The sequence below is a fragment of the Simochromis diagramma genome, unplaced genomic scaffold (assembly GCF_900408965.1).
Source record: "Simochromis diagramma unplaced genomic scaffold, fSimDia1.1 OVJJ01000302.1, whole genome shotgun sequence".
Classification (NCBI taxonomy): Eukaryota; Metazoa; Chordata; class Actinopteri; order Cichliformes; family Cichlidae; genus Simochromis; species Simochromis diagramma.
In genome coordinates this window covers 11,647,963-11,670,677 of record NW_024386792.1, presented here as the reverse complement: position 1 = coordinate 11,670,677, position 22,715 = coordinate 11,647,963, and the positions used below count along the sequence as shown (strand labels likewise).

The 22,715-nt window shown below is 44.4% G+C and overlaps 1 protein-coding gene across 9 annotated transcripts in view; it reads left to right on the top strand.

Moving 5' to 3' along the window:
- Window positions 1-22,715, top strand: part of rbfox2 (RNA binding fox-1 homolog 2) — a 41,046-nt gene that overhangs the window by 7,064 nt on the left and 11,267 nt on the right. For 7 of the 9 annotated variants that reach the window (XR_005694841.1, XR_005694842.1, XM_040024483.1 and 4 more), the window contains exons 2-6: window positions 2,697-2,747; window positions 16,464-16,670; window positions 19,556-19,726; window positions 20,223-20,276; window positions 20,420-20,512. Coding sequence is in view for 7 of the 9 variants with exons in the window: in XM_040024483.1 (XP_039880417.1) it covers window positions 2,697-2,747; window positions 16,464-16,670; window positions 19,556-19,726; window positions 20,223-20,276; window positions 20,420-20,512 (576 nt within the window). In the remaining 2 variants the exon portion in view is untranslated. Of the gene's footprint in view, window positions 1-2,696; window positions 2,748-4,989; window positions 5,204-16,463; window positions 16,671-19,555; window positions 19,727-20,222; window positions 20,277-20,419; window positions 20,513-22,715 lie in introns of those variants that run through there. The other 2 variants (XM_040024482.1, XM_040024487.1) reach the window with 2 other exon arrangements.

The following is a 22,715-nucleotide window of genomic DNA, read 5'->3' as shown; positions in this document are numbered from 1 at the left end:
GTGTAATATTTCTTAAATACAGTACATAAAAGAGATGATGTATGGGTCCAGTTATTGCTACTCAGTCTTCCCATCAGGCTCCACCCTTTTACAGTGCCCCATACTTTAGGAGTTTAACTGCCTTTTAGAGTGAAGTCTGACATATTAAATGTAAAAATGGGGCCAGCAGCCACAATGTCATCAACATTGGTTCCAAAAATCCAATACTGGTCTCTGGTTTCACTGGAATGAAGGGATAATGCAGATTAATCATTATGGGCAATTATGTGGTGCCGTAAATAATTACATACAAATGTTAATTCTCTCTCTATCAGATCTGAAATAAATTGAGGGATCCAAATCACAATTGTGTTCAGCGGTTTCATTATGTAGCATGTGATCCAGCAGCTGATGCTGCTTCATGACTATCTTCATGCCAGAAGGGTCGAAGCAGCCTCCAAAACCCCCCCAGTGATTCCAACCAGCGTACCCTCAAAGAAGCACGTGTAGGTTTACTGTGTGAGGTATACCGAGGGGAAAATAAACTTTAGATCATCTGGCCAACAGTTTGGAGGCTTAGCACATAAGTGCTTTGTGGAAGAAGTGGATTCACATCCTCTCGAGTGTATGCAGTGCCCTGCTTTGCAGTTAGGTAGGATGACTCTCAGAGTAGTGAAATGTAGTTCCTATTTTCCTCCTCCTCATCAGAACAGCAGCGGTCCCAAGGCGCGATAGGAATAGACACGAGTCTTGTGACCAAATTAGACATCCCACACGTGCTAAACAATCACACACACACACCTACCCCACCTGTATTTATTTTTTTTGAAGAGCGGTATCAGGGTTCATGTGTACAGTGGGATACTTCTGCTGAGTGAAGGAGAAACCTGGAGGTAACTGTGCCTCTCATCCTGTGCTTCCTTTCAGATTTAATTATTACAGGACTGCTCCCGTCTCCCCTCCACCTCCTGCAAGCTGGTCTCTCTCCCCTCTCCTCCCCCTCCTCCCCATCTTTGCCATCTGTTGACTTCAGGTCATTTTGCTACTTTCTCGTGATTGCTCACCCGGTCTTCCCCTGCAGTTTCTTCTGTTGTTTTAGCCCCCGCCCCCTCCCCAGGAAAAAAGTCATTACCATCCCCGGAACGAGTCAGCGCGCCTTTATTGACTACCTGAAGTACAGAGTTTTTTATTTTCTCATGTTCGGTGCAAGTGGCCGCGGTGTTGAGTGACACTGAGATACACTCATCCTGAGATGACTCCAGTGCACTGCCCCCCTCCCCCGCTCATCCCGCTCAGTTGCTTAAGGAAATTAAGCACATGACTCCACTCGTGTATGAGTCATTGTCTTTGCTCCCTCCATCCCCCCCCCACTTTTTTCTTTGCTGCCCATTTCCTGTTGAATTTCCAGTCCTTCCCTATTTTCCTGCTCATATGTTTCCAGATGTTTGCCTGTGAGAGCGCCGCCCTCACTGTGACGCAGCGTGCCCGTTCCATGAATCTCGTGCGTCCCCATACCTTCAGTGTTTTTTGTTTTTTTTTTGTGTTTAGAGTTTGGCCTCACCGTAAAGTAAGGTTCATACTTTATTCATGTTATTCAAGCCTCTAAGAGGTGATTCATTATTTAGAGCTTCTACCTCCCAAAGCCAGTTCACTAAGTACATTTTTGGCTCTGAGATAGACTCGCGCAAGCTGCATTTTTCAATCACGAAGACGCTTCCTGCTCCCTCCTCCTCAACCGAGCCTCTTACATTTGGAAATGTTGTGCTTAGTTTTAGTGAAACGGCCCCATGGGGTCCAGAGTTAGATGGCTACAGTATTAATCAGGCGAACTCAAGCTGTGAAGCGCACAGAGCAAAGTGTTCCCCCTGGGTACAGAGCAGACGAGGGACATTGGTTCCAGATGAAAGGAAGATCAGAGGGGGAAGGACAGAGGGAGGAGGGAGAAGCTGGGTTGTTTTCTAATCTAGTGATATGAAGTCAGAGACAGGCAAATCTGTTTTTTTTCTCCCTTCAAAGTGTGTTGTAATTGCTGTGAAAAGCGCCTCCATTTAATGGAATACATTAGCATAAAAGCTGGAACACGGTATTATGAGAGTGAATAAAGTGAGTTACAAACTATTTTAGGGAGTAGAGGAATGATTTATGTTTAATATTTGGCCATAAACAAATTATTTTTTTGTCTCCTCTGCATCTTGTGTTACTGTAATTACTCACCAGATGTTTGATGTATCCGCCGCTGCTTTGCACAGCCAGAACATTGAGAGGGATGTGTTGGAGATTGCATCAGGGCTCATGATCGCATTTCACACCGATGGGCTTCATGCTCGCTGACACTCCTGACCTATTTATGATTTAAGAGCCGCGGTGACACTCATTCTTTCTCTCCCGTCTTTCATCTACTGCTCGCATGATCTCACTCGCCCCCGTTATCACGGCTTTGCAAGCAGACAAAAGATCCACTGGGTGGAAAACTCTGGAGGAGACTGACTTGGGAGATAGCAGGAGTGTGTCACAGAACAGAGTTAATTTGATTAGGAGTCAGAAACGGCACGCAGCTGTAAAGTCAAATATGGAGGCAACAGCTTAGTGGGCATAAAAACAGAAGGAAAAAAGTCTGAGTGAATAACAATGAAGCATGAAAATGTTTTTAAGCGACTTGTCCTTTTTCTTTACAAATTTCTGACCATGTTTCCGAAAAATCTGCTCCTCTCTTTCAGAACAACGACCCCTTGACGCTCAGCTATCACGGATACCCGTCTCATAGTCAGGTAAGAGGAAAAACATGTGCCAAAATCCACGTTGTGTAATGTGGCCTCATTCCACTCCTTCCATTTATACAGTATTCAGATAACATTAATATGGCTCAGTGTAGCTCTTCAAACCACAAGGTGGGGGTGTAGATTATAAATTAGCAGTCGTGTAGTAAAAGACACGCCTCCACAACCCTCCAGTATTACCCTCCACCCACTTTCCTTTCTGTTCACAGTAATGCACACTTAGTAATCATCTTTCAGATGGCAAATCCAACTTGTTCTTTCTCTTCTAGCACCTTTAAACATGCTGATGTTATAGTTTTCTGCCCACAAACACGCACTCACACTGCATTGCATCTTGTTTGTGTTTATGTGTGTGTGCGTGTAAGACTACAGCATGTTTGCCCATCTTTGTATTAGCCTGCTGATTGTGTTATTAGACTGCTCAGTTTATGTGGTTAATCCTTAGATCATCCTCCGTTCATCCACTCATCCTCTCATGTTCTGCCCGTAATCTCCTCATCCCTCGCACTCCGTGGTGCCCGACAACCTCCGGCTGCTTATCTGCACTTTATCTGTCTTCACTTGAATGCTTTTATTTGCCCCAGTATGAGAATGGGCTTTTTTTTTTTTTAGTACTGCTAAGTGGGTATTGCAGAAGCCTGGAAGTCAAACAGACAGTTTTGATTTCACTCTTAATCTTACTTTCCAAGTGATGATGTTTTAAAGTTTCGGCTTGTCTGAACAGCCTCTTGTTGGGATCGAAAGAAGTCATTCAAGGACCGCTTGGGGGCTTGGAGGTGTGATTTGGCCTCTGACCAGGAGGGGGGAAAAATGACAGAGAGGAAGAAAACAATGCCGGGCAGCGGAGGCTTCCACAACACTGAGGTGCTAAACTGTCAGCAGCAGTGTGAGAATGATGTGATCAAAGACTCCTGGAAGGAAGAGCCTGGAGAGTAGCAGAAGCCCCAAGTGTGAAGGGGAAGACAAGCTCTTTGCAGATGGAGTATGAAACTTGGCAGGCTGTCTATTGAAGTAGTTTTCAAACTTTTTTTATATAAAGTAAAATCATCAGGTAATGGCTTGGCATGGTATTTGTCACCCGGTGCGCAAACCTGTGCCGCGCTGGAGTTCTGCATTTGAGCAAAGGATTCACGTGCAGTGTGCTGTGCTGAAGATTAATGCCACTTCATTACTCGTGTAGTCGATGGTCGTTATTCAAGAAACGATGGCGATTTGTTCGGCGGGTGCTGGCATCTTTTCTTGCATCTTTGATGAGCCTTCCTGCTCAGGGCGTGTTTGGTGTTTGGTGCCCCCAGTGGTGTCGTTTTCTTCTGAGAAAAATCTGCTCAATGCTTCAATATGTTTAGCTGTAATGATGCTATCTTTAGCTCTCTGCTGGACGCGGATTACCGTGGGGGTTTGGGAGCTGAAACCAGGTTGATACATATTTTTAAAAATGCAGCGAGCGCGAAGCCAAAACAATGATCTAAAAGATGCTAAAATGCTCTGTAAACCTAAGGGGAGCTGCAGAGCTTACACCGCCGTGGCTTCATCCTCCTTGTTTTTATAGAAATATCGTCCGACACAGCTCTAAGTTGAATGTGATAACAGCCAGACTTGGGCCATGTTGGCGGTGTTATGAAAAACGCTGCTCGGTATGACCTAGTATCGTTGCAGTCGTGACTTTTGCAGGAAAAAAATGACTGATGTGTAAAATTACCGGCTCATTTGCGTAACAAGGTGCGTGTCTGAGAGAGAGAGAGAGAGAGAGAAGAAAAGACGTCTATTGCTCTCTCCCAGTGGTGCCAGCAGCCCCAGTTAACTCACCTACATGGAGAAAGAGAATAGAAGGAGAGAGAGAGTGAGGAGGGAAGAGGAGAGGAGGACTGCGACATGAGAGGAAAGCAGAGGGGAGGGGAAAGTTTGCAGGTGTGACAGAGGCAGAGAAGTAGGAAGGGGGAGGCGTTAGGCTATCTGGGTGAGATAGGAGGAGAGGAGGAGGACCGGAGAAGAGACAGAAGAGATGAGCAGGCAAGGGCACAGCAGCAAAACAGAAGGCTGGGGGTAGAGGGAAAGCAAAGGAGCGAGTGGGAGAGGGAAAGAAAAGACTGAGTGGGAGTCGGGGAGAGAGAGAGAGAGAGATAGATAGAGGGGAAGGGGGGGTTGAAAGAAAAGAAAAGCAAGCAAGTAAGCAAGTGAGGGAGAGTGACAGGGACAGAAGCCAGGAGAGGAGGAGGAGGAGGTGGGGAGGGGATTGGCAGGGCAGACAGAGCGAGCGGGGGCAGAGAGAGGGAGATTTTGAATCTGTGAGACAGACAAGAGAGACTGAGCTGGTGAGGTGACACAGGCTCGGCGAGGGAGAGAAAGCGAGGCAGCGTGAGAAGAGGAAAGGAGAGAGAGGAGCGACGACAGTTTGAGTTGTTGCACAGAATACGATGATGGGACTGTACTATCCTAACGTGCTGTCGGTGAGTGTTTATCCCCGTATCTTTTCATATCCTCCTCCGCCTGCGCGCACGGCCGCTGCATCTCCTCGTCGGCGCTCGGGCTCGGCCGTACGCGAAACGGCATCAGAACGGGCTGTCATCGAGCATTAAATGTTAATTAACTACTAACAGACGAGGAGTCTACTTGACCCGATCGCTAGAGCGGGTCCAGTCAGAGAGCGTTTCGGGCTCTTGTCAGGACTCGGCAGCTACTTGCTACGAGTGGGATATAAACACTGGAAGTAGTGTAGCAGGCGTTGATGACAGCGAGATACAGGCTGGAGATCGTATCTCCACAATTATGATTCGTTATGCCGAGCCGCACGAGCGGCAGTGTGTTATTGTACGCTGTTATTGTGGCATCTGTCCCCCCCCCCCCAACCCTGCCAAAAGCTAGAAGTGCACGCAGTTTGAACATCAAGGGCTGCCACTGCCAGAAACTGCGCTCAGCCATGTATTATGTATGGTCAGGAGAATCTTATGTGAGCATACAGTACAGCGTGTCAGCTGGATGTAGCGGTTCAGTGGCGCTATTTCTGCTAGTCAACTATTTCGATATATCTGAAGCAGGAGAGTGGAAGCAGAGAGGGAATTGGAGGGGGGGAGGAGAGGTAAGTGGAAAACTCTTTCTTCTTTATTGGCCCTGCAGCTGTCTCTGTACATCGCTCCAGCCTGTGAGCGAAAGGGACAGGTGTCCACAGAACAGTTGTCCCTGCCCTTGTGTTGTTTTTTCCTTTTTTTATTGCTCGTTCTTTCTCTCTCGTCCTCCCTTCTGCATCTCTTCTATTCAGCTAACAACACCTCCTCACTGTAATTTCTGTGTCACACATTTCACAAACACACACACAAGCTCGAGCACACAGTGGGCTGCAAAGTTGGTGCATGAAGTGTCATGTTCATATCATTACATTTCAATTGGTGTGAGTCAGTATGAGTGTGTGTGTGTGTGCTTCTCTTTCAGCTGTACCTTGGATTCCTGCTCTCTTTACTGTTTGACCTCTTTTCTCCCTTCTCCCGCTCTCCCCGGGGCCCTGGCAGCTGTTATCTCAATGTTTTCCTTTAAGAGCCCCTGGAAGAGAGGGGGATGGGGTTTGAAGGGAGAGAGGGAGAGAAGGAGAGAATGAATGGAAGCACGAGGAGAAGATTTTTAAAAAAAAAAATTTAGGGTGATGGGACACCCCACGCTTCCCCACCGCAGTCAAGGAAGCTCGTAGGTGAGGGAGCAGAACAGACACGGGCGAGCAGCATGAAAATCACATATTGTAGGTCAACTAGAGGCGGCTAGTTTGCTCAGTGACGCAATTTCAGTGTGTAAAGCTGACTTTGCAGTTATGTCCATATGTGAGTGTTCCGAGTTTGTTTACAGCGGGGGTAATTTATCAGCTCCTTGATGGCGCTGCTTTTGCTAATTTTATATAACTAAATTTTTTTTTTTTTAAATTGTCTCTTTCTCCTGCGAGAGAGTTGAGAGCAGCAGATCGGGTGCAGAAGAAATATTTTCTCAAGCCCCACCTAAGCGTGTGCCCTGAGGCAAGGGAGAGACGCCTACCTGCTGCAAAAGCTATGCGCAGCCTGCCACACTTGCACAAACTGGAAACGGGTCGTGAGGATTCACCCCCCCCACACACACTGGCACGCCTCCACCTCCCAAATCTTGTTATCGATTCTTTGCAGGGGTAACAATGGTGGTCGTTAACTGATCCCGATGAACCGTGTTGCCGTGGCAACTTGGATGAGTCACTCATTTTGCGCTGATTGTTAGGTGGTTCGAGGCATGAGGCAAAATGTTGATGGGAAACCTTTTGTGATGTAAACACCTTTCTGGACGGGGGTAAATCTTGAGCGGGCCTCCTCCTCCTCCAGCTGTGTGCTTCCCTTAACTGCTCTAAAAGTGCTCAGCGTGAGGCATCAGTGCAGCTTTAACAAAAAAAAAGGAAAAAGGCAGGGGTTGCCCTTCCTGACTCTTTAGGCGGTGCAGTTGACAGTGACAACACTGTCCTACAGCTGGCTTGCATATGTTTTTAAACCACAATGGACAACCAGGCGATTAGTGCAGAGCCCTCTCTGAGCGTCAAACAGGACAAACTAGTTTCAGGGTCATGTCTAATGTATTGAAAGAGGCATAGTCTTGTTGGGTTAATACATATCTGTTTGCAGGTTTGTATGCTCACCTGCCTGTGTGTTTGTCTGGGATGGCGTGTGGATTCTAATGTGGAATAAATGTGAACAAATAATGTCATCATCCTTTTTGTTTTCGGGTGTTTATCTTTCATAAAATGCCGCAGTGGTGCTGAACGGACCATTTATGCAGCTACTGAGGAGATGACAGGGGAAAGTCGGGGTTGTGCGTGCGTGTGTGTGTGTGTGTGTGCATGCGTGCACGCGCGAATGCATGTTCCTGTGCACATGTATGAGGCTGGGGAGTCTCCCAGAAATGGCGTGCGAGGAAGGGGAGACCCTACAAGGAAAAGGATGGGGGTGGATTAGGAGGGGTTTGTTTGACAAGCACACATGTTACCCTATAAGGAGATGGAGGAGAGAATGGAAGGAGGAGCCTGGATCGCGCTGATATCCTGTTGCTATGAGGCAAATGAGCTTGATTGACATGTGTGGGGGCGGGACGTATGCGAGGGTCCCGTCTGGATTTTATGAAGCGTAAAGAAGTGAAGCGCACAGCAGAGAGAGTGGGAGGAAAGGGAGAACAGCAGCAGAGAGGAAGAGCGAGTGAAGGGAGGAGGGGGGAACTGATGGAGGAGGGGTTGATGTTGGATGGAATAATTTAACAAGAGGGTGTCTCCTGGCTCATCGGTATGCCACAGGCATGTTGTAAAACGTTTCTCCAGCTGTTTGCAGCTTGGGTAACAGCAGCGCAGACTCGGAAGCCAAGATCTGAGCTGAACACCGAACTTCACCACTTAATCCGATTATTGAGCCAAAATACGAGCTGCTGCTAACAACATGAATCACGTTTTCCATAGTCAAGTCTGTTGAATTAGGCATTAGCGTTATGGCCGGAAGCCAGAGAAAGTACGATTCTGAAACGTCATTATTCATGTGAAATGACCCACTGATGCCCCAGTTAGCTTTTAACCACGCTTCCTCTCCTCTCTCCTTTGCTCTTCTCCTTGTCTCCTCGAGTAGCGTAGTGAGACTGCCGCAGACGGGCACATTTTATAACATGCCTCCTCAGACACACTTGCTGCTGCTAACTGACCCGAAAGTAAGCCAGCTACAGCTACCGCTCTGAGTCACTGGCTTTGCCTGGCCAACGCATGCACTTTCACAACCCTTAAAATCCCTTAAAACACCGGGAGCATACACCGAGACAAGCGCAAGACATGCACACAAACAAAATGTACACAAACCTTGAGTGCTGACACAAATGAACAGCCTACAGTTTGCTTGTGCACAGGGCAGCACTTCTCCAAGAATGCCCTCCTCCTCTGCCTTTGTGTTCCTCCTCTTATCCTGCTATCTGTGTGCATTTATTCAGTAGATGCTTTTATCCTGATTCGAATCACAAAGGCCACTCGCAGTCAGCAAAAGGCCCCAAAGCCTTACAGAGGGAGGGAGACGAGGAGGGGGGCACATACTGTTTTTGGAGATACGGGGTTGTTAACACAGTGCATCAGGTATAGAGAGGCCCGTTGAGATGCTGCAAAAATGGATCTCCTCTGAAAAGGCCAATCGTCAAACACAAATACAAGGTTGTTTTTGGCTTGCATTCCCGCTTCTATTTTGGGTCTGGCAGAAGGAGCGGCAACAGCCGGGGTTGTCCATTCTCCTGCGAGGCTGTAGTCTGTGCATGAGCAACAACAATGAGGAGAAGAGAAGAACCGACAGAGTTGTGATCGGGGGTCTGTGTCAGAAAATAACTTAAAGAGACTCCGACTCTAACCACAAATTTCTTATTTTCAGTCCCAGAAAAAGCTCCCAGTATTCCTCGCTAAGAGCTAAATATAATTGAACACGGGGAATTTTAATCTAGAAAAGCTAGAAATGTGAATCAGAGCTGATCTTGAGATTTATCTTCAAAACTACCAGTGGAGACTGGAGTCAGTAAGTTTGCACTATTACATTTATTTCAGCACAGCTCATTCATTCACTGTTTTCTTGAATGTGCCTTAAAGTTTAGATTATTTAGCCTGATAAGGACAAGACGCACATGACAGCAACTGTATGTGAAAACATGAGTCGCTGTTGATTTTTATTAATACTCAGATCCAGAGAGATCTTGTTCACTACCTACCTCTACTACCTTTACTTTGTTTTTTCTTTGTTTTTTAGTGATTAGAGCTGCAACACAATCGTCCTCAACCAGAATTATTCAGATGATCTGTCCAATATTGGCTGCTATAACTTATTTGTTCCATAGGTGCGACTGTTTGCTTATCAATGAAGAAATGCTTCCTCATTGATCCGTCTCTTAGGCATCTAAAGGTTCATAGAGATTGCTACATTAATGCATTCTTAATGTGAATTTATGCCGTGCCGAGGATGAATCCTGCATATTTACAGATCTATTTCTCTGTCGTTGGTGACATTCGTCAACTGGTCTATGAAATGAACTGGTTCCAGTATCTTTGATATCGATGATACAGCTGATTCAGGGTTGGTATAGAAAACCTGAGAGGGAGCTGGTGAGGCTCACAGGGTCACAGAGTTTATGTTCCTCCTCCTTTCAGAAAAAAAGATCAAAGAATTGAAGTCGTCATCTCTAAATCTGCCTCCTGGTTCATACCTCTACTCAGTGGTTTGTGCTGCTGAAATTACATATGTATATTGCTGCAATCAGAAATTGAGGCTTAAAGCGTGCGCTATTAACATCCAAGTCACTATCATTCTGTCTAAGTTGCATCACAACTTGTCAAGTCCAAGACTGACTCATCTGTAGTCGAGTGAGATGTGTCATGAGTCATCAATGTTGGGACTCAAGTACGACAGCAGTAAAGCGGTGATGAACAGTAGGAGGGTGGTTTTCCCATCAAATTGGACAAAAGATAGACTTTTATTGCATTTATTCATGTAAGCCTCTACAGCAGGGGGATCCCTCAGTTAAAAAAATCTTCCTTTTGACCTTTTTTGCTTATATGTTAATTTATATGTTATATGTTTTTTTTTATTCATTCCATTGAAGGTCTTTAATTTGCAGTAAGATAGAAATATAAAATAAATGATAGCTTTAGACTTTAAATAAAAGCAGAGCTGTCAGTGTATTCACTCAGTGCAGCTTGTTGGACGGTGGAAAAGCATCTGAAGGTGGGAGGGGAGGCGTTTGAGCTCAGCGTTAATAACATGGCGATATTTATAAACAAATATCTGCTCATTTTATTTTAACCTTTGCTTTTTACTTATATGAATATGCAGAATCTTTTGGGAAGTGGAGCGGGAAGCCTTCTGGTTTCCGTTTGTAGCCCGGTTAACACTAGTTGGAACACAAACAGTCGCTTTTGAGCAGGCTTTGTTTGCATGCAGGTAAACAGTCCCAATGAAAGGCACAAGAGAGACTGCATTTTTGAAAATGCAGCCTCCAAACCACCAGCTATCATCTAATGCCAATTTTGTTTTTAATTAGTTTTAAAAATGTATCTCAAACAATGACTGCCAGATGGAAGAGGAAGTCTTGGCCCAGGTCATCAGAGCAGAAGACAAGCCAGTACGTTCTCTGACTGACGACATGGTAACACCCGTAACATTTACCGTTTTCACCGTTTTCACCGTTTTTAATTTAGCCTGTTAGCTAAATAGCAAATATTTGGCAGTCAGAGCACAGAACTGCATTATGATGCGGTGATGCCACTAGATCAAAAGTGAAAGAGATCATTAAAATTTAATGGCGCCGCATTTAATAGCGGCTGAAACAGTTAAAAGGTTTCCCTCATTGCCACAAAATGTTACCAGCCTATTGTCCCCTTTCAGCTTTTCCCGTTTCACCGCTTCACCCAATCTGGGGTCATCAACTTTCCCTTTCGAAGGAAGACACGGGAGCGGGTCGAGTTTCTCTCTCTTTCTGTTTGCCACCCAGGTTAGCTCCTACCTGGTGACCCAGAATTGCTTGCTCCACCTACTCTCATATTCACCTCCGCAAATGCATTTAATCTAGGATGGGTTTATGCAAAGTGAGGTCATCCAATGTGTCACTTAACATGTCTGTTTTTTTCCCCAGCTGCAGTTAAAAGCTTGATCTAAACTAGCTAATTTCCACATCTCTGCTCTCTCCTTTTTTTTTTTTTTTGCATCTCTGAATTGAGCAAATGTAATGAATTCAGGATCTCTCATCAGAGGATTGCAGCTAATGTTCACATTATTGCCACCAGTGATGTAACAGAGTGTTGTTTCTTTTCCCCCACAACAAGGAGAAAATGCATGTTTTGTTCACTAATTGGAGCATAAAATCATAACGGCTAATAACAGAAACCAAATTAATGAGAGGGTGAAGTAATGCAGGAAAAGAGATGCAGCAGTTCATTTCTCTTTATTTATTCTGGGAACTTGGAAGAGCTGAGATTTTGCAAAGCCGCACCTCTAAAGGCATGCATCCTAAAACCCTGGCAGGTTATAATAATCACAGGAACAATCTGTGCAAATCACAAGCACGGCTCGCCAAGGTGTAAGGTGTTTGCGCTGCGACGTGAAACTTAGGACACGGAGGCGAGGATGTTGAGGAGCGCTATCTTGTATCAAAATCTTAATTTGAGTGCTTGTGGGCGAGATTGGAAGAGGTTCATACAGCTGCAGAGTTTAGATGAGCGGACACAGCTGCTATCTGAAAACGTGAATGAAGTTAAACTTGGACACTGTGGTCAGTAATCTGGTGGCTGTATTGCTGAAGTGGCAGCCACTGAAGATGAGGATCGCGGTTTCTGTTTTGCCCGAGGTGGTGACTCTTCACCTGCCAGGCGAGCTGCGGGGATGTGTGCGCGCGGCGAAATGGTATGGCAGCGACGCTTCGGGGCAAGGCTCACAGTGTTGAGATGAGCGATAACATGCATTTTAGTGCCCGTTATCGGTGAGCGAGAGCCAGGGAGATGGCGGGATTTCTGTTTGTAATTACACTCCTGAAATCACAAAAGGCAGAACGCGGCTGCAGCCTTTAACGGACGAGTTCAAAGCATTCCTCTTAAAGCGTCTAGTTCTGCCTCCTTTTCGCCTCACGACGGCGGGAAAGACAAGTATAGGTGCGATGCAAAGAATTTTCTGCACCGGGATTCTTCCAGTAAATGATTAGATGAATAATTATATCATTCTTTTGTTGTTCTTTAAAAAGGCAGCTTAAAACTCATGTGTTCAGACAGACACTGTGTTGTTTTTCTTCATTCATGTGTGTCCACTTTGCCTTTGGCGTGGGCTGGATTTGATTAAATTACCTCTGTAAAGCAATTTGTGACCATTCCTTGTCTCAAAAAGCGCTATAATAATGAACTTTACTCATTTACTTACAGACTTGTGAGTTCCGGTATATCAGACATGATTATTCTTAAGTTTTAGACCCCGCTTTGCTTTTAGAGCTGCATAAATTCTTTGTGGCATCAATTCAGCGAGGTGCTGGAAACATTCCTCTGAGATTTTGGGTCCTCACTGGCATGAAGGAATCGTGCAGCTCATGAAGCCGTTTTTCTTTTTTTCTTTTTTCTCCTTTTGCCCGTTCCCCCACATCTCAAGGGTGCTCGATTGGATTGAGATGTGGAGACTGTGGAGTATACTGAGGATACCACTGAGCCCATTCTCCTGCTGAAAATAGCCATTTGAAGATGGGTACACTGTCATTATAAAGGGATGGGCATGGTCACAAACAGCATGAGGTTCAAAGTTTACCATAAAAAAAACACATCTGCAACACAATTACACCACCAACCTGAATCGTCGATATAAAAGCAGGATGGATCCGTGCTTTCGTTTTGTTTATGCCAAATCCTGACCCGTCCGTCTGAGTGCTGCACCACAAATCGAGATTCATCGCGACCAGGCAACGTTTTGTCCCAATTTTTAGTGAACCCGTGCCACTCAATTTCCTGTTCCGAGATGACAGGAGCGGCACCCGGTGTGGTCGTCTTCTGCTGTGGGCCATCTGCTTCCATATTCTTTGTGCTGTGTTCGGCGATGCTCATCTGCATATTGGTGGTTATTTGAGTTGCTGCCACGTTTCTGTAAGCTCAAACCACTCTGGCTGTTTGTCTCTGGCCTCTCCAGTCAACAAAGCATTTTCGCCCAGAGAACTGCCACTCACTGGATTTATACCCCCCCCCCCCCCCCGTTCTCTATAAACCCTGGAGATGGCTGCATATGAAAATCTCAGTAGATCAGCAGTTTGTCAAACCAGCCTGTCTGGCACCAACGGCCATGCCACTTTCAAAGTCACCTAAATCACCTTTCCTCCTCATTCTGATACTTGGTTTTAACTTCGTAGGAGTCTCCTGACCAGTGCCTGACTCAGTCCATTGAGGTTGTATATAGGTACATACAGGAACGAATTTCTTTGAAGTGTGATGGGCGGCATTTTCCTTTTAATAACAAAGCATTTCAAGGACAATGCTTCTGACTGATAAAATGTCTTAAAAAAGTAGTCCAGGAAGAAATCATTAGATTGATGTTTATAGTAAATGTACACAAATCTATGTTCTGTATTTAGAGTTAGGATTTATCCAATAGAAAAAATACTTAAGTTGTTAAGTTTAACAAATTCCAGCTTTATTTGCTTAAGTTTGTCTGCTTGGTACACGGCAGAGTTTCTCTCTCACTGCTCGCTGGGAGCAGCTCAGCTGAAGCTGTTCTCGTGTCACAATATCGATGTGATCCGTGTCGACCGCGTGCATCCCCCGGTTTGTTACTGAGTCGAGGGGCCGGACTACAGTGTCACAGGTGTGACGCTGAGAAAGGTCAAAAGCTGGGAGACAGATGGCATGCTCGCAAACGCACACACAAACACACACACACACATACGTACATACTCACCCTCCCACACACTTCTAACACTCCCAAAGGGACAGTGATCTATTGTGCAGCTCAGATGGGCATCGCTGCAGCCTGTCACTCACACACACACACACACACACACACACACACACACACACACACACACACACACACACACACACACACACACACACACACAACCACTTGAAGTGAGTATAGCCAAGCAGATGTCAGGTAGGCTCAACTGAGTCTATTTAGAAGTGATATAATGCCGATGGGGGGGCGACATTGTAACTTCTTTTACTAATTAATTATTGTATTACTGTCTTTGCGAGTCTGTCTTACATTAGTACTATTCCTAATAAAGCAATGATGATGATGATTGTAGTAATTAGTTGTTACAGTCAAATGAGAAGAACAAAGAGGTTAGAAAGACACAGCAAAGGAGAATAGGCTGAACAAAAAAGGCTACACAATGGGTGCTACTCCGGGTTTCTAGATATCGTCATCATTTGTATCTATTGTGATTTATAAATGTATAATTTAGTTTTTATGATTTTGTTTTCTGGTGCCGGTATCAGGTTGTTTAGTTCTCATTTTCTGGTACATTTTAATGTCATATGTGTCTTATGTATCAGGTGTGGTGAAAAAAATATTGAGAGTTGGTAGAGGTTTTTTTTGTTTTTTAAATCAGGGCTAACATGCTAACGTGGCTCACGCCAGATTAATGATGATGGTCAACTGGATTTTGGCAATCAGTGTGATCTCTGCAACCACTTGAATGCATTACCACAATAGTTTTGTACATTCCTGGTCCCCAGTAGATGAATCTTACCACTAAAAATTTGATTTCATTCGGTTTGATTTGTATAGCGCCAAATCACAGCAACAGTTGCCTCAATGCACTTTATATTGGAGGAGAGCCTACAATAATACAGAAAAACCATTAGGCAACAAACTATGAGCAAGCACTTGGCGACAGTGGGAAGGAGAAACTCCCTTTTAGCAGGAAGATGCATATAGTGAATACTTTATACCTGCTAAATGTCGGTATGTTAAGTTTGTTGCTTTTAACTGTTTTTACACTTTCTCTGCAGCCCTTAGCATTTCTTACATCACCTGACAAAGGTGTTATGGCAGTGAGCAAATCTCCAGTGCAATCACTTTGGATGTCAGCTCATCTACCAGCATGTGAGAGGTCAGATTGTACCGGTGTGCAAATCGCTCCGCTAAACGTCCACTGCGTTCACAGCTACAGTAGGTGAGGGGGTGTCGCTTACTGCCTTCTGCATGTCTCATCCAGGCAATCTGTTTCTGGTAGTGGGACCACGTCGTAAGTAGACCGTTTCATGCTTTGTGGTACTTTGTGTGAAAAAGAACAAACTCAGACAATGTCCCGATTTATTTATTTATTTTCTTAAAGCGTGCTGACATTAGCATTTAAAGCATCCCTCTCTGAACCAGAAAACCATCGTAGTGTTTTTATAGTCTTTAAGAAAATGACCAAACACTGCAGTTATTGGAATTAGAAATCTGGTGAAGTTTGAGTAATCCTTTGCAGCTATGGATCGGGCCTCGTCTCTTGAATCTGTCATCACCTTTTATCTTCAAATCCCCCAGCCCGGCCCCATCCTCTCCCATCCTTGCTGCCTCTCTGTTACCATTTAGGGTATCCATACCCCACTGCCAGCAGTAAGGAATGTGTGTGCGCGCGCGCGCGCGTGTGTGTTGTGTTAATGCCTCTGCCATGTTTATGTGTCTCTACCATGTGTTTATGGACGCCTGTGTTGTTCTCCTACAAGCTCGAATTTTGGCATCTTACACATGCATCTTCTTGGGGGTGGGGGGGATAATATGTACAAAGTACTTGGGCCGGCTTCCTTGCAAACAGTTGGTCTTTGTGTGAGCGTTTAGGTGTGTGGGTGTTTGCGTGTCAAAGGTGGTTTGTGTGCAGAGGCGTTTGTAAGTGTGCGTGCAGGCATTAGACACTCATCATTGTGCAACACACTGAGCATGGAGGCATCTGACCCTCAATAATAGATGTGGCAGCAGTGAATATTTAATGGTTGGGGGGGTGGGGGGGGTTAGATACATGCACACACACACACACACACACACACACACACACACACACACACACACACACACACACACACAGGAAAATGGAAATATAATATCCATGCCTGTATGACTTTTAGACTGACGCTCTTGGGGAAGTGGTCTCTGTGTGGTCGGGTGATGCTCTTAGTAAAAGATACCGTGGTATTTCGCCAGCCGACCACTTTAGTTCTCACTCCCACCTCACTTTTCTCTCTTTTTCTTCCAACAGGGTTCTCAGGATAGTGCTGGCGGTCAGGAGGGACTCGTCCCCCCACCTTTCTCTGCCTTCCCGCCTCCTCCACCACCGCCCCCCCAGAACGGCCTGGCCCTGGATTACGGGGGCAGCCTGTATGCTGCAGGGGCCGTCCAGGGTCCCGTGGAAGCCGGCGGAGCAGCGAATAGCGCAGCCAACGCCGCTAACAGCCTCAGTGCCCAAGTGAGTACCGGCCTCCTTCCTCTGTGGGCAGCCCACACCCAGGCTGTGCCTTGAGAGGGCGCTTAGTGAGTGGGATACACGTTACAGACTGAAATGAGGATATTATAGGAGCACATTACTAATTGTGACCACAATTCAAGTTTTTCTTTTCAACTGAGCTGTAACATTTTCACATCTTGTTTTGTTTTTATCTCGCTCCGATTAAAATGTATAAACCTCTCTGTGTTACGATCGTTCCTCCAAACACAAAAATAATTCCACCTGTCATAACCGATTCTGTGGCCACTTCACTGTCGCAGAAACAACACCGAGAGAGCGTGTGAAGGCTGCCTTTTGTCTGTCTGTCAGCAAGTTTATGTAAAAACTACCAAACCGTATTTCATGAAACTGTGGAAAGGTGGAGCGCGGGCAAAGAAAGAACCCATTAAATGTTTTGGAGGCAAGAGTGGGAGAGTTCTGGATCAGTTTCTTTGAAATTGCAAAACAGGTCATTTGCCATGGTTTGGAATTCACTCTCTAAGTGCTTTCTATCATTATGATAGGAAAACAGCTTCTTTTTTTTAACTCATCCAGCAGTTAGGGTGGAATAGCTACATTTATTTGGAGGGTTTTTGTTTTTTTTCTTCTCTGGTCGACTTGCAAATTACAGCCCAATCTTCACTCTTCTTTTTGCTTTGTTTGTCTTTGAGCACTTTGACATGCAAAAGCCCACACAGCTAAACGCTCACACAAAGAACGACTGTTGGTAACATTGCCTACCCAACTTTTTAAAAAATGACAGAAGTGTGAAAACACAATTTGCTTAAAGCAGGAATTTGACATGGGTGTTACTGCTGATGGCCGCCACTTATATAATGTTATATGCAATGTTTTGTCACCACAGTTAATTTTTATCCACTGTTTTTTCTTCAGGTGGAAAAAAGGTGAAAAATTCAGGTTTCATTTTTTTCAGATGGTGGTATTTAAACATCATCAACAATAAATCCTTATAAATATTAAAATTGGACAGCTGAGAGAAACTACATGTTTAGATTGGACTGTGTGTCTAATTTTGCAAATCCAGAGAATGACAGTACTGTGCAAAAGTCTTGACCCACACCTCATTTCTTTATATATAGATTTTCTGAAGGTCTTTTGAAGTTTTTCTTTGGACATTGGCTGCTTTTCTACTCACTCCAGTCCCTAAAGTTTCTCATTTTTAGAGTAATGTTTGCTTTTTTCCCCCCTCGTCGTTGTTTGTTAAGCAACTTAACACTGACTTATGAATAATTCAAGCAAAAAAAAAAAAATCCTTAGTCAAGATATGAAGCGGTGTTGTGTCTCCACACAGCAGACAACTGAGCAAAGAGCCAATTTTAGATGATATCTTTGGCACTTCTGGCACCGTTACTAGCAGTGTGTCACAAAGACCCATAATTTTTTCCCCATTTCTTTAGTTGAATCTGTGAAAAATGCCAGCGATAACACAATTTGAAATTGAAATTTTATTTTTGCACCAACAAGGTGATTATCAAAGAGCTATTAGCAGAAAACTTGGCATATCTCAGCAGGGTGTGCAGCGTGTCCTTAAAATGCTGAGGAAACTGGCCAAATGGAGGAGAAAAGAAGTGGCAGGGCTAAAGAAAACTACCTACACCAGATAAACAGAAAGTCATGTCCTTAAGAAATAAGAAGAAATCCAGTAAAGATCTCACAGACAACACAAATACTTGTTGCCACAAATTTTATGCAGCGATGAATCCAAATTTGACATTTTTTGGTACAAATTGTTGTCAGTTTGTAGAGAGGAGGTCAGGATGGAGGTGCAGCAGTGAGTGTCTACAGCCATCTGTAAAGCACGCTGGAGGCTCTGTCATACTTTTGAGCCAGTGGAGTTGGGGATCGTGTTAAAACTGCTGAAATATGAAATTATGAAATCGCAAGTAAGGCCAGAGTTTGATCCTCATTGATTACCATCTGGAAAGCATCTTAATTGGCAACAGCTTCAGTTTTAGCATCGCGGTGGTCCCAAACAACATCAAAAGCATTCCTGGATAGAAAAACACGCTGGAATTCTACCAGTCATGGATTGGCCTCCCCAAAGCTCAGACCTCAGAGAGTTCAGGCTATGTTGAACAACACTGGTCATATTGACTTTTAAGCTTGCTGCAATTGTACAAATTCTCTTTTTGCCTTATATACTATATTGTGCATGTATGTTTGCACGTGTTTCAATAAATCACTGCAAACCTTTTCAAATTTTTCAAGCAAAATATAAAGAAATGAAAGGTGGCTCAAGACCTTTGGACTGTGCCATAAGTATTTTTTAAATCAAATACTACAGCGTCACATGAAATAAAATTTACAGTGAATAAAAACAGTCATGGTTTTCATTCGCTGTACACTGCTGCTTATAACCAGAGGCAATACAAATATGTTGAGGTTAAATCATTTATTTATTATGTTCTGTCAGTTGGTTGAGTCAATTCACAGATTTTTGCAACGGTTTTAATTTTCCCTTTAATAATTTTGGACTCTGTTCAAGCAACACGCCAAAAAATGGGAAAAATACTGTCTTTGTGTTCTTCTCACAGGGAAAAAGCACAAAATATCGATTATGAAACATAATCGATATTTTGTGCTTTTTCCCTGTTTCTAGGCAAAGCGAGTACTTGGACATTTTTCCTGTTCAATCCATAATTTGTGCAAGCTGATTAATGAACTAATCAGCACAATAATCAGCTGATTAATGGAAGCAGCGAGCAGCGCCTACTGCAGTGCAAATCTGACAGATGACAGTCTGTCAGCTAATGGTGCATTGCGTATCGTCTTTTCGCAACCCTAACAAGACCTCTTTGTTTTCGTCTGTCTGTCTCTGTTTGTCTTTTTGCATCCTTGTGTCTGAGCAGTCAGATGGGTCCTCCCAGATTGACGGCCAGTCTGGGGTTGGCTCGGGAGGTGGAGGCGGCGGGGGGAACGCCGGAGACGATTCGGACTCCAAGGCCACCCCCAAACGCCTTCACGTATCTAACATCCCCTTCCGCTTCCGAGACCCTGACCTACGGCAGATGTTTGGGGTAAGCGGACCAGAACGTTGCCTTTTTTCCCCTCCACTGTGTATCGTTACATAACAGAGTAAAATCCCCTCTAAACTAAACCCCCCTCATCTAGTGACTGCAGCCCTTTGCTATCTTCTAGTGACGCTTATATAAAAACAAGGGTTTGCCATGCTGTTTTTTTGCTGAGCAGAATCCATTGTCTTATTTGATTATTTAGATTTTCAGCTCTCCAGCAGCTTATCTAAAGTGAAGTGTAATAATCTGGCCTGGTTCCCTCCAGTTTTGCAAGAGGAACGGCTCTAAAATGCAGTGCAGAGAAAAGAACAGAGGAAAGGAAGATATGGTAGAAGACCAAGCAGCCAGTGTAGGCTCAGTGCCAGCTCATCGTGGTTGAACAGTGCTGACACCCCGTGGCGAGAAGCAGTGTGTGTGACTTACATGCTCGCTCAGCTTCTTCATTTGCCTTCTCTTTTTTTAATTAATTAATTCATTATTTTCCTGTTTCTTGTTTCAGCAATTTGGCAAAATCCTTGATGTGGAGATCATTTTTAACGAGAGGGGATCGAAGGTAGGACACTGAGGAAAAAGAAAACATGTCAGGCATTTCAAAATGCAGCAAAAAAAAAAAGAAAAAAAGAAGCTTAACTGCAATCTCCTTCTCCTCCTCCTCCTGCGTCTCCTTGTCGTTTCTTTACCCTCCTTTGCTTGCAGGGCTTCGGTTTTGTTACGTTTGAGTCGAGCGCAGATGCAGAGAGGGCCAGAGAGAAGCTCCACGGCACGCTGGTGGAAGGACGTAAAATCGAGGTAACGGCACGCTCGCCTCTTTTTCCTATTTTAATTTTTTTTTCAACAGTGACCATTTTCTCCTCTGTGTCCCCTCCATGTCCAACTGTGACCTTAATTCTTCTGGCCCAGAGAAGGTTTCCGGATGGCTGTTGTTTAAACCCCCACCCCCCCACCCCCTCCTCCCTTCGGCTTCACTATAGCATGGTGCAGTGGTGCCGCACGCAAAGGCGTCTCTTTCGAAGCCACTTCCTGTTGATGTTCGTGCTGTTAATGCTGTTCTCGTTCTTCTCGATATCGTGCGCTGTCCCATTGCACCTTGATCCTTAAAAGTCGTGTGGTTTGCAAAGCATGCTGGGTGGAGTGGCTACACAACAGGCATGGCTGGTGAGAAGTCACTACGACACGATTGCTGATGATATCTGCTTCCGTCACAGCATGGATGATTTTTTTTCCTTCTTTTTTAATTACTATTATTTTTGTTTAATCTGTCTTCCTGCACCTTTTCCATCATCCTCATCATCATCGTCACTTCTTCCATGATCATGACGAGTGGCCATTCTTGATTTATGGTTGTGTTTATGACTGGATGAGCAGTTAAAAGCCTCTCAGTTATTTTCCTCTTGGGTGGGGGGGGAAGAAAAGTGCTTGCTGCTGGTGTAAGAGGCTACTGTATGTTGCATGGATGGAGCACTGGCTCAGATGTTGTCAAGGATTTTTCACTCTTTTCACTTGAAATTGCGCGGCTGCCACTGAGTCGTAGTTTTTTACGTTTGGTGTGTTTACGAGATTGATGCATGATGGGCGTTGGGGTGGGGCATTTTCAGGGGGGCAGTTTTGGGAATAAGGCTGCTGTGAGAAGTGTGGTGTCATTTCTGATGCTTTTGTAAAAAAAAAAGCCAACAAAAAAATAACAAAAAACACCCTTTAATCTCAGATGTGCAAGATGAACGGTTAAAAATAAAAAGAGACGTGTTGTTTTACACACACACACACACACACACACACACACACACACACACACACACACACACACACACACACACCTGCATCCAGCACTCCTGAAAAACAACACTAGATCTCATGGAAGTGCTTTTTCTTGTGACTTATTTTTCCTTTTTTTTCCCTTTAATTTGTCAGCATGAGCTCGGATTTCAGTTGCAAATGGCCTGGGAGATCAAATACACCGTGCTTTCGCCATTTGCTCTGGCTCTTTTGATTTTAAAATCACGCTTTTGATCTTTTTTTCTTTTTTAAAAAATTCTTTCTACTTGCTACTAAAGCTCTTCTGCATGGTCCTGAATGTCCTGCTCTCTTCTCTGTCTCTTGTGTGTGGGTGTGGAGAATGTTTCAAAAAATGAATAAATAAAAAATATGGAGGGTGGAGACAGAACAAACAAGTGAAGAGAATAGTCATCCCCTCTCCTGTCCTTTTATTTCATTGGTCCTCCATCTTTCTCCACTCTATTTTTCCCCCCCCACCCGGCCAGTCAGTCTGTCTTTCCCACTCCGTGTCCCATATGCATCTTCATCTCTTCTGTCCATTCCTACCTACATTTCTCTGTCCATTTCCCCCCTCCTGGGATGTAGTCAGGTAGCACAAACACCAGAGAGTGGGAATCAGTTAGACTTTGAGTGATAACTTTGTCAGTTATTTGAATATAACCTGGACAATACTATAACGTGTAGTTTCCTTCCCCAAGTTATATTTTAATTTCTGACGTTTTCTGTTTCCGTTCTGTTTCTTTCATTTGTTCGCAGAGGGTTTTTTGTTGTTGTTGTTTTTTTAATTGTTTTTTTTAGAGGCTAGATTGTTGTGATGTGGCTGATTCTTGTAGGTGACTGTTGACACGTGACCTGTTACATCACTTCCTCTCTACCACAGGGTGGGGGTTGCTTTTCATTACCTCGTTTTGTTTATGTTTACTCTTTTTTTTTGTTTTGTTTTGGTTTTTTTGGTTCATCATTTCTTTCTTACATATATTTTCTCTATTTCCCTGATGATTTTTGTATGTTGTTGTTGTTGTCAGTCTCCACGGTAACTGCTCGCGTGTCCTCACGCCGTTTCCCTGCCAACGGTAAGTTGTGTACACATGGCATCATCTTTGAATGACCCCTCCCCCCAACCCCATCCGTCCAAATGAAATTAAAAAGAATAAATAACGATGCACCCAACACCCAAATGAAGGACTCCTCTTACTTAAGGGAGGCTTGATTGGTCGAT